At 35.2% G+C, this 11,801-nt stretch overlaps 1 protein-coding gene across 1 annotated transcript; it reads left to right on the top strand.

Annotated features, from left to right (window-relative positions):
- Positions 1 to 9,061: 9,061 nt before the first annotated feature.
- Positions 9,062 to 10,327, top strand: LOC145114812 (calmodulin-7). The gene is made up of 2 exons (XM_079050893.1): positions 9,062 to 9,227; positions 9,701 to 10,327. Exons 1-2 carry the CDS (start codon positions 9,152 to 9,154, stop codon positions 10,072 to 10,074), a joined length of 450 nt encoding a protein of 149 aa, XP_078907019.1. The 5' UTR covers positions 9,062 to 9,151; the 3' UTR covers positions 10,075 to 10,327.
- Positions 10,328 to 11,801: the final 1,474 nt, after the last annotated feature.

Below are 11,801 nucleotides of genomic sequence, written 5' to 3'. Positions count from 1 at the left end.
CTGACCAGGGAGAAAAAATAACCCGAGCACCGTACACTAGAGGAAATACGTCAGAAAATGTGAAACAAAAAGACATGAAGCAAGATTGCTTCCCTCGTTATTCACAACTATATCACAATACGTCAGCAACTCGGTACGGTCCTCGGAACAAAGTAGTCGCAATAAGCAAAAGCAAGTAGAGCACAACAAGATAGAACAGTGAAAAAATAAGGAACAAAGATCAGCGGAGATAGTGCGAGTTTCGTGAGTCTACAGGCCACGACACCGTCGGATGCACCATGTTACGGTGAGAACTAGAAAACAAGAAGCAATCAGGAAAACTTACCGACCTGATTAAGAGCCTTCGATCTAAGCATCGAAAGCATCGCACCAATAGAGCCGAAGGTACCGAATTCGAGAAAAAAATGAAATATTTATGTTGCGGCATACACACCAATCGGAGTTAGCCAGTGAATGAGAAAATTACACTTTCACATTTGATGCGTGTGATATAGTCACAACCATCATAGACGAGACGAATCAATCGTAATCAGCGACTTAAGGGGAAGAAACTACGTTAGTGATATTTATGTCGACAGTGGAAGCTCCATAAATGTCATGTACAAGCACTTATTCAAACAATTACCTGGATACGTGCGAGCAAAAGTGGAACCACCAAAAAATCACTTAATAAGCTTCGTCGGCCATAAGGTATGGCCAGAGGAAGCAATCACATTACCACTAACCCTCATTGATTATCACAATGGGAAAAATAATACAAAACGCGTACGCTTCATTATCATAAACACATCATCACCATATGACGTCATCTTCGGAAGAACGACAATTCACAAATTCAAGGCCATAGAATCAACAATACACGGAGCGGTCAAGTTCCAAACAACGTCAGGCGTCAGAACGGTATACACCAAATAGAGATCGGGACCAAGAGGAAAACACGAGGGTGAACGTGACATGCAGAATAGCTTGAGTCGATTCGAGGTCCATGAGGGTAACAAGATGGTCTTAGAGAAAAATGGAAAGAATACCAATCGAAAGACATTGGACAATGAAAAAGAGCCAACCGAAGAAGGAATGGAAGAAAATGACTGCCTAAAGCAAGCATTACAATTGTTAGCAGATAGAGCATCGTGGCGATGAAGGCTTTTGGCAGATTACCATTAGGGGAATCATTGATTAGAGCCATTAGACCCTTAACATCCACCCCTGATCTTCAGATGTCTCCTCTTCTTCTACCCATTCTTCATGATCCTCTTATTTTGCAATGAAGGCTTTTGGCAGAGAAATGTTTTCTTTCTTCATATAAGCCAACAGCTTCTTGTACATCACTTCAAGATTTTTAGGACTTTAAGCTTCTTTTTTCTCTTTTCCATCCCTGGAAAAATGGTCACGACTTCCATAATTAAAACAGTTACCTGAGTTTTTCTTTTCTGAAGTAGACCTTCTCGCTGAATTGTCTCCCTTAAACTGAGCTCTTCGACTCCTATTTGACCAGCTTTCTTCATAACGCTTGACAATAAGTACAGTGATGGCAATAAGTGTTGGATAAGGTGTCTAAGTCCATAACTATAATTGGTATGTACTCGACCCGAGAGTAGCATGGTCCATTTGGGTTGCATGGCACCGGAACAATTTGTAAGGATGGAATTTTGAGAATAGGATATTTATGACATATTAATATATTATAAGTTCTAATATATTAATATGAAATCATATTATTCAATTAGTATTGATCAAGAATTAGTTTGGAATTAATTTTGTGATCAAAAGAGACTAATTAAATAAATGGGGATTGTGTAACGCCCGTAGATCCGGGCTAGTCAATTTAGAGACGATAAGCATCAAAAATGACTTTTTGATGGAAGATTATCTAGAAGGATTAATCTTAACTAAGTTGTAGTATATGTTACAAGGATTCCGTACATATAAAGAACGCCGAAATCCGAGTTATAACAAAGAAGTTATGACATGTCGAAGTTTCGCGACAGAACCGGCACGACACAGCGCGACGTAAATAGTGAAATTACGTTAGAGCGATATTTGGCCTTAGCGATCTAAATAAAAGTCGTATAATACGTTAAACCGAGAGCGTGCGTAAAAAGAACGCCCAAATCTGACTTCGTATGAGGAAATTATGATTTTCCGAAGTTTCGACTTAGCAGTATGCAGCCCGAATACTCGATTTTAGATCGAGCGGTTTTTAGCCGAAAAAATCTAAACGAGAATCGAAGATCTCATCGATAGTAGTCCAACGGTGAAAAGACAGTCGAAAACGGACGTCAGATGAAGGAGTTATGAATTTCTAGCGGAGTTTTCCTGTCTCGGCCTACTAAAAATAATATAAAAATAATATAATAAAAATAAAGTCAAAATTAGCCAATGAAGTCTAAATTAAAGTTGTAGATCTTTTTTTTACCTACGCGTCGATATAAAGAACGTCAAAAACGGAGTTCGTATGAGAAAGTTATGAATTTCTGAAGTTCGGGGCGCGAAACCCCAAAACTGTCAGAGACCACGACGTGGAAACAGTGGTCACGACGTGGCATGGCTTCTGACGCCTTATGGAGCCTGACAGAGCAAGTGGACGATGACGCATGCAATGAAGTTCAAGCCCACGACGTGGAAACACTGTCCACGACGTGGAAAATGAGAAATTTGCCCTATAAATAGAAATCAAGGGCCAGTCGATTATGGTTGCTCCATATCTTCTCTCCCACTCCCGATACACTCTCTAAGCCCTATTTTAACCCCCCGAAGCCCCGGTATCAACCCCGAGACCCGAAGCAAGTCCCGAAGCTCGAAGATCTCGAGAAGAAAAGAGTTTCCGAGCCGAAGCTCTGCCTGCGAGAAGCCCGGTGTGTGAAGATCTTCTAGTTTCACCGAAGAAATACTACTCTTAGAGCCGTAGTGCTGTCCGATCATCTTCTGATCAAGTGAGTGTGTAGTTACTTTCTTCTAACACATAAATATTAAGTATTTGCTATGAAATACGTGCTATGTGTTTATATATTGTTGATTATTTGAGATGGGTGTGGAATGGATGTTTTATATAGGTTTTAAATGAGTTAAACTGTATATGTATTTTATATCTACAAATATGTTGGGTAGAACATGGGTAGACGAAATAGTTGGTGTGTGATGAAGGATGAGTTTGAGGATGAGACGAAAGATAAACCTCGGTAGCTATGGATTTAGTACTGTAAAGATAAACCTCGGTAGCTATGGATTTAGTACTGTATAGATGAACCTTGGTAGCTATGGATATAGTACTGTATAGATGAACCTTGGTAGCTATGGATTTAGTACCGTATAGATAAACGTTGGTAGCTATGGACTTAGTACCTACACTGGTAGCTATGGATTTAGTACCGTATAGATAAACGTTGATAGCTATGGACTTAGTACCTACACTGGTAGCTATGGATTTAGTACTGTTAGATAAACGTTGGTAGTTATGGACTTAGTACATACACTGGTAGCTATGGATTTAGTACCCGATGAATGAACCATAGCAGCTATGGGATTAGTGCTTTACGAAAGAACCTTGGCAGCTATTATCTTAGTGCCAAATAAAGAATCCTGACAGCTATTGTCTTAGTGACTAATAAAGAATCCTGGCAGCTATTGTCTTAGTGCCTAATACAGAGTAAACGAATAGATGACTCTTAGGGTAGACCCTTAAGAGTAAGGAAGATAATGGGGATGGGTAATTGGAATGATCGTTTGATGATTGAATATATATATATATATATATATATATATATATATATATGATATAATATTGTGGGTTGAAAACCCTATATGCTCACCAGGCTCCCAAGCCTGGCCCACTCAGTTTTCTTTGCATTACAGGTAATGGCACAAGAGTATAAGTTGGTGGACTTGACGAGAGATTTTGGATTATAGATCAGTAGTTATAAATAACTGTTGTAAGGTCTATTTTATACTGTTTATGCTTTTGGTCTGTATCGGAACATGACATCCCGAGATTTTATTATTTAATGAAAAGTACATTCTCTTTGAGAAATGTTTTGATAAAGTTTTATCATATCTTGTTTGGGAACAAATTCCGCAACTGTTTTCTTTAAAAGGATACTCTGATTTTTAAAATAAAGCATAAACAAAATCGGTCTTTTCTTGCCGTGAAATTGGGGATGTCACAGATTGATTGTGTAAATCATCCATTCTTATATAGTGGGCTTATGATCCATAATCCTTCATGTTGGGCTAAGCCCATGTGGTGACCCATGGATGCTTCATGGAGGTTAAAACCCATGGAGCATGAGGAATGTGGAAATTCATGGCTATTAAGGCTTACATGGTGTAACCCTAATTCTACTACACTATATAAGAAGCCCCTAGGCTACCAAAATCGGCACCCTAGTGTTCTTAGAGAGCTATAGCCGAATTTGGTGCTAGATAATCCCTTCTCAAGTCCTTCCAATTGTTGGTGGTGTTGTGTGAAGCATTTGAGGCATCACACTTGGGGTGCTAGGCTCTTAAAGGCTTAAGGAATCAAGCTACAAGAAAAGGTATGTCATTCTACTAGATTTTTGTATTACATATACTTCATGGTATGCTAGTTAGGATGAAACATTGGAAAAATGAAAGTTTGCATGTATAATAGAGAAAACATAGATCCAAGGTTTCTAGGGTTGCATGTACACCTTAGGAGTGTTAGAATGCTCAAAACCCATCAGTGGTATCAGAGCCTAGGCTTGTTTTCAATTATACTTGATGCTACTTGCTTTCAAATTGCTTGAAAATCGATTTTCCGCTCACTGTTCAGTGGGCTCGCCGAGTCCCCTCACAAATTCAACCAACTCGCCGAGTCAGTTCATGCACTCGACGAGTTGGTGCTCCTGAGTGCATATTTTCGAGTTTGAAGGCTAGAATTGGACTAGGATCATTACCTTAAACTGTTTTTGAACTTATAAACATGTTTTTCATGTGGTAATGATCATGCTAATCCAATTTCAAAGATAATTGTCAAAGTTTCAAGTTTTATATTAGTTTATATGATTCTTGAAAATTGTTGATGTGAATTATCCATGCTTATGAGTTTTGCTAGATCATAGATATTATTTGACGTTGTTTGTTAGTTTAATTATTGATCTAAATGCCTTTTAATGGACTCCATAACTTGTCCTCAAGTTATGGAATTCCAAAAGTCTTTTCCTTAAAAGTCATTAAACCTCATGAGTTATAGAAATGAAAGGTTTTGAATAGTTTCAAAACTTGCCCTCAAGTTTTGGAATTTGTAAAGTCACTTTAGAATACTTTAATTCCAAACACTAGAATTTTAAAAGTTTAAAATTCAACCCTTATACTTTATAGTATTATAAATTGATAATATATATATATATAAGATCAAGTCAGTCTTACCGTTAGTAGGCCTCATTCACGAAGCCGGTCTATAAGGGGGGGTATAAGGTTACTGCCTATAAAATGACAGTTTAATGGGTGTCCACTCTCACCCACCGCTTCCTTGACTGGTGGAGGGTCGTTAGCCGAACGGGTAGGACAAAGACTATAATTCTCATTAAAAGTATAATGATAGTAATAGAGTAACTAAACCTTTTATAAATTCCCAATCTTAGTTACTTTAGGAAAATGTGAAATTGATGCTAATCCATGAAATTACACTTTGTACCTTACTAAGTCATTGATGGAGCGTGTGTGGTTAACCGACACATTAACTTGGACTAGTAAGCTTGGCAAAGGGTAGCTAAATGTTTATCATAAGGTCAATAGATCGTGTGTGGTTAACCGGCACATTGATTAAGGTGATAATTGACATTGAGAGTACCAAGTACATTTGCATGGTTATTCACACCTTGTTTGTGATCCTCGGTATCCCAGTCACAAACCTTAAGGGCATAATCGAGATTTAAACATGCCATTGAATAGTTCAATGAATCTCAAAGGATCTAGGAGTTTCAAATCCAATTAAAACTTAATTAACAAAAATTTCGTTTTCATGGTGGAAATTGGTAAATCGTCATTTACCTACCTTCAAATATTTTGCAAGTTGGATTACGACATCCCTCTTTCAATTTGTAAAATATTGTGTTGGGTCCTAGCCTTAATATTTCATTTGGGTGTTATATTAAGGACTCTTTATCTAATCTAAACTTGTCTTTCTTTCTTTTCAGATGTCTTCCAACACTGCTTTGGGCTCAAACCCTACCGACTCCTTCTCTCTCATGAACCTTTGTGGGATAGTCATCTTTGATGGGACTAATTTCAATGATTGGATTAGGAACATCAGGATGGTCACTCGCTACGAGGACAAGGAATATGTCCCCGACAAGGAGCTCAAGGATATCGATGAGTCTGCTGCTACTCCTCAGGAGATTGCTGATTTTAGGGCACATGAGAAAGATGCCACCAAGGTAGCTTGTATCATGCTTGCCACCATGTCTCCTGAACTCCAAAAGTCCTATGAGGACTTCTACCCTTTTGAGATGCACCAGGACCTAAGATACCATCAGAGTGCTCGTCAAGAGCGGTATGAAATCATCTGCTCCATGATTACAACAAAGATGAAGGATGGTGAACCCATCACGGGCCACTTGCAGAAAATGCAAAGGTTTGTGGACCGTCTGCTCAAATTGAATGTGAACTTTGATGAGGAGTTGGTTACAGATATTATCCTATACATAATCCGTCGATTACATAATGATCAATCCTTAGGGTTCATCACATAAATGATACCTTATCAATCCCTATCAAATGAGAAGACAAATCAACATATTAAGGTATCCCTCGACTATACCTGAAAATGGATGTATAGTCTCGGGGTATAGTTATCCCTCATCCCTTCTCAGGATATCTATAATTTCTTATCCTTTCGTGGGATATCATAATTTCTCCTATTGTCTCATATGGACCTAGTCATATTTTATGACCCAAAATAGTGACCACTATCGGAGAATAAATCAACCGATGAGGCCCTATAAACAAAACTCTTACCACATTCGGAGAATAAATCATCCTACAAGGTCTCGTAACAAAAACTCTGACCACTGTTGGAGAATAAATCACCCGATAAAACCCCATAACACCCTGTATGGGCTCGATCATATTATATGACCCATGACGTTGACCATTCTCGAAAAACAAATCATTTGAGTAAGGCCCCGTAATTTTAAACTCCTACTTCGTGACAGGAGGTACACTCCTATTAAAGTCTCTTTGGTCCCCATGCAGATCCCTTGGCAAACCAATATTTACTCACTTATCTTTTACTATGCAAACTTCAGTACATATGCGGACTCCTAGGCAAATAAACATGTACATATACATTTCATTCAATGATGTGTGGCTACATGTCATACCATACTTTCAAACTACTTATAATAATATGCATAATATAAGGAATTTTCACTCATCACCCTTTACTCAATGTTATATAAGTACACACATAGACATGTCATTATACTTTACCCATGGCAAAAACAATGAGTACATTTCACTTAGCATATGAACACATCAATGAGTATAAATTGCATTTTCAATACTTAATTCATTAAGTATTCAACCGTGTATTCCTGAACACATATTTATTCTTTAAAAAGAGTTCATATAATCAACTTGGGATATCCTCCCCTTTCATAATACAAAATCCGTTAAAGACGATATCACATATATAATTTTATGTCGTATCACTAAGCCATAACTAATTATTGAGCAATGTTATATAACATCATACTTTTCTTATTCAAATAATCATGGAAACACAACCAATACTTACCATAAAAAAGTATTGTAAAACACCTTGTTAGTGGGTGAAAACTAACTACCACTTTGGCTTTTAGTCCCCACTTGATGCACATGATTTGTCTTCTTTGCCATTCAAAAAACATATTAAGCTCCTTAGAACTTGTCTCGACTCATCAAAAGATTAATTACTATTCTTAATCAAAAGAATCGCTTAGTTGATCACTAAATTTACTTGAAAAATTTGTGTCATAAACTAATTAAGCTTCATGTATATCATGTCTAAGATAATTAATTCATTAAGTCAAAAGCTTAATTTCACATTCCTATTAATTTCACTAGTTAGGGTTTATAACCCTAATTAACCACTTTAATAATTTAACTGTAGAATTCGTTAACTAAGCTCATAATCATTTTTCTCATACTAGTAACAACATGGTATTATAAATTCAAGCTCCAGTTCGAGTTTTAACAAATCTTGCAAGATGTACACCAATTGAGCTCAATTAGCTAATTACAAAGGAAATATGATACCTTAATCCACTTAATGGGTTAATTGAGCTTAAAAGTTCCCTTCTTCCCAACTGAAAATCACCATAGTATAGCTCTGGTCGTTATTGAGTAATTATTATCCAACAAATTATGTTTTTAACAGGTCATACATGCTTGGAGTCGGCGTGAATGCGCCACGTTTAGCTAATAGACGTGTCGAATCTGGTTAAATGACCCGTATTTCATAGCAACGTACTATCTACGTGTCGTGTCGTATCTCGATTTCACGTCGTGTCTTCCAATTATACGATGCCCTTTTTGAAATAACAACTTAATTCAACGTTTACGCCAAACCCTTGCATAGACGTGTCATGTTCATGAACTCAATGCAGTTTGTAAACTGTTATTAGCAGTTCTGCATGACTAATTTCATTCCAGCTTTCCCTTTTTCCATTCCTACTTCAATTGAATATAACTCTTTCACTTTATGTTTACGTGTTTATTTTTATGTATGTTTTCTACGTATGACTTTGGTCCTATATAATACGTTTTCATTCAACAATATATATTAAAGTTACTTAGTGGTACCGACATTTTATATTTATCTATCAACAAATACAACGATATATTATTTTTATCAATATAATCATCAAAATCCAGCTTAATTAATTAATACTTAAAAGTGTAACTATACTACTAATACTAATACTAATATGATATCGAGTCAAATATAACCTCACAACTTACATCCCAATTCCCAAATAATTCACAAAGAAGGGTACGATGGTAAAAAGGTGGGACTAGGCAAAGTGGCAAACAATCGCCTTGCACTTGTATATATAAAAATCACCCCGTAAACGCAGTCCCTGAGTTGTAACACCACCCCCTCGATCTTACCACGATTTTTCATCTTCCCTTCCTCCTGTGTTGTAAAGCAATGGCGGATCAGCTTACCGATGATCAGATCTCCGAATTCAAGGAAGCTTTTAGCCTATTCGATAAGGACGGAGATGGTCAGCTCCCTCTCTTTCGATATTGTTTTGCTCTTTCTTCCGATTTCTCCATTTACGTATTTGTTTCTTATGAATTAACGTATTTCACACGAACAAGCGGTTCATGAACCACAATATTGCACACAATTTTTCTCCTCATACCAGATCTGATCTCTGATTGGCGATTTCGATACGCCTAAAATGCAATTGGGCGAGTTAGGGATTGTTATGGTTTCAGTAAAAAATCAAAGACCAATAAGAGCTCGCACTTGGATCAGTTTCGTTCGTTTTGTGGACTACGATTTGTTGAGATTTCTTTCGTCTGTAGCCGGATCTCAATCAATAGATGAAAGCATTGTTTTAAAGCTGTATTATAAGATCACATATCTACTTTATTGATGGAATGTGCTTAGATCTGTAGGCATCAGTTTGTGTTAAATTCTTTCTCGCTTTGTTATTTCCATTGTAGTGATGATTTATTGCCATTGATGCAGGTTGTATCACTACTAAGGAGCTTGGAACCGTTATGAGATCTCTAGGACAAAATCCAACAGAAGCTGAGCTTCAGGACATGATCAATGAGGTTGATGCTGATGGGAATGGGACCATTGATTTCCCTGAGTTCCTGAACCTGATGGCAAGAAAGATGAAGGACACAGACTCTGAAGAAGAACTGAAGGAGGCTTTCCGGGTGTTTGACAAGGATCAAAATGGCTTCATTTCTGCAGCTGAGCTTCGCCATGTTATGACAAATCTTGGTGAGAAGCTGACTGATGAGGAAGTTGATGAAATGATCCGTGAGGCTGATGTGGATGGTGATGGCCAGATCAACTATGAGGAATTCGTGAAGGTGATGATGGCAAAGTGAGAGAACAAGGTTCGATCTTTAAAAAAAAAGAGGTAAAAATCAATCTCAGTAGAGAAGTTAACATGGTGGTTTTTTAAGATTGGTATGCTTCTATTTGTGCTTAAGATTCAATTTGTATTCTTATTTTAGAGGTTGTTGGGTGCTTTTGGTTTATCCTGTTTCAAATTTATTTCTAGTCCAACTCTGTCATTTGCTTGCATGTTTCCTCACTGTATCTTATTTACTATTAGTAACTTGAGTTAGTTCTTTCTTACATGCCATTTTCATTTTCCTTCTAATTCTATTTTGTAATTGGTTACAAGCCCAGAACAATTTGGATTATTTGTTTGGTCGAGTCTTTCTTGATTTCTTTTTCATTATTGTTGTTTTATGGTTCATTGAAATCATTATAAGACTACAAAAAGTACACATGATAAGTTGAGGCTTGCTATTCTGTTAGGCCCCATGTAGCTATTTTTTGTTCTACACAATCGACTGGTTTGCAATAAAATGTTAGCAAATTAGCATCATCTCTTGATAGGATGTTGATGGTAAGGTCCAATATTTATATAAATATACTTTTTAATCGAATAATTCAACGATTCAATATCAAGTGAATGTTTTTTTTTTTTTTTTTGAGTTATACAACTAACTTCATCTTTATTCAATGATACAATAATATTTCATTTTATTGTTTGATATTAAATATTATATTTTTAATTATAATTTAAAATTTTTGGTGTCTTTTTTATAACTATATATGTAATATAACCATATACATAAGAATTTCTGTATTATAATGTTATTTTAGTTAAATTATTTTGTCGTGTAATATTTTATTTTAAAAAACTGACATGTATAAAACATAACAAATTTAGATGAGGTGGTTTTATAATATATTCTTCATAAACGAGGATAAATTATTTAATTATAGAAAATAAAAGTTTTTTAAAATGTTCATTGATTGAAAAGAGTTTAAGTTAATAAGTTTTGTGTTTGATAAGTTGGTAGAAAGTTGATTTGACAAAAGAAAAATACTATATATATAAGATTGCTTGTTTATTGGGGATAAATTTTGGCATATATGTCTATATTTTTCATAAAAATAAAAGCACTAATTTTTTAACATGTAACTTTAAAAATCAAAAAATTTCAAAAAAGCTTTTTTCAAATTCTAGTTATATATCAGTATGTATACTTGTTTTTAAAAGTATAAAAATGATAAATTTGGACATTTTTATGTTTTTGGAACAAAATAAATCCATAACAATAAAAAATAAATAAAAAGGTATGATATTTGCAAATAATTCTTTTATGCTTTGTAACTTAACTATATATTCATACTAGTTTATAACCCGTGGGAACCACGATCATAAAATTAATTAAACTTTTATAGTAAAATTAATTAAACTTTTATAGTAAAATTCAAAGTTATTAATTAATTATTTAAATAAATTATTAATTAAGAGATTTTTTTAGTTATATAAAATTATACTCATTGATTTAAATAAATATGTGAAATTATATCAATTTATAATTTGTATTAATTTTATTTTAATTTTTATTTTAAGGCTATTAATTTAATGTAGATAGAGTGGGAAATTTAAAATTTAAAATTAAAATGAATAATCAATAGGTTGACAAGTGGCAAATATTAATTAGGATACATAATAGGGTGACACATGACAAAAGAAGAATCTCTCTCTGTCCTAATAAAAGAATAGTTTTATTCTCCTTTTGACATGTGT

The sequence above is a fragment of the Lactuca virosa genome, chromosome 5 (assembly GCF_052849685.1).
Source record: "Lactuca virosa cultivar CGN04683 chromosome 5, Lactuca_virosa_CGN04683_v6, whole genome shotgun sequence".
Classification (NCBI taxonomy): domain Eukaryota; kingdom Viridiplantae; phylum Streptophyta; class Magnoliopsida; order Asterales; family Asteraceae; genus Lactuca; species Lactuca virosa.
The sequence above is the reverse complement of the archived record's forward strand: the minus strand, read 5'-3'. Positions and strand labels throughout refer to the sequence as shown.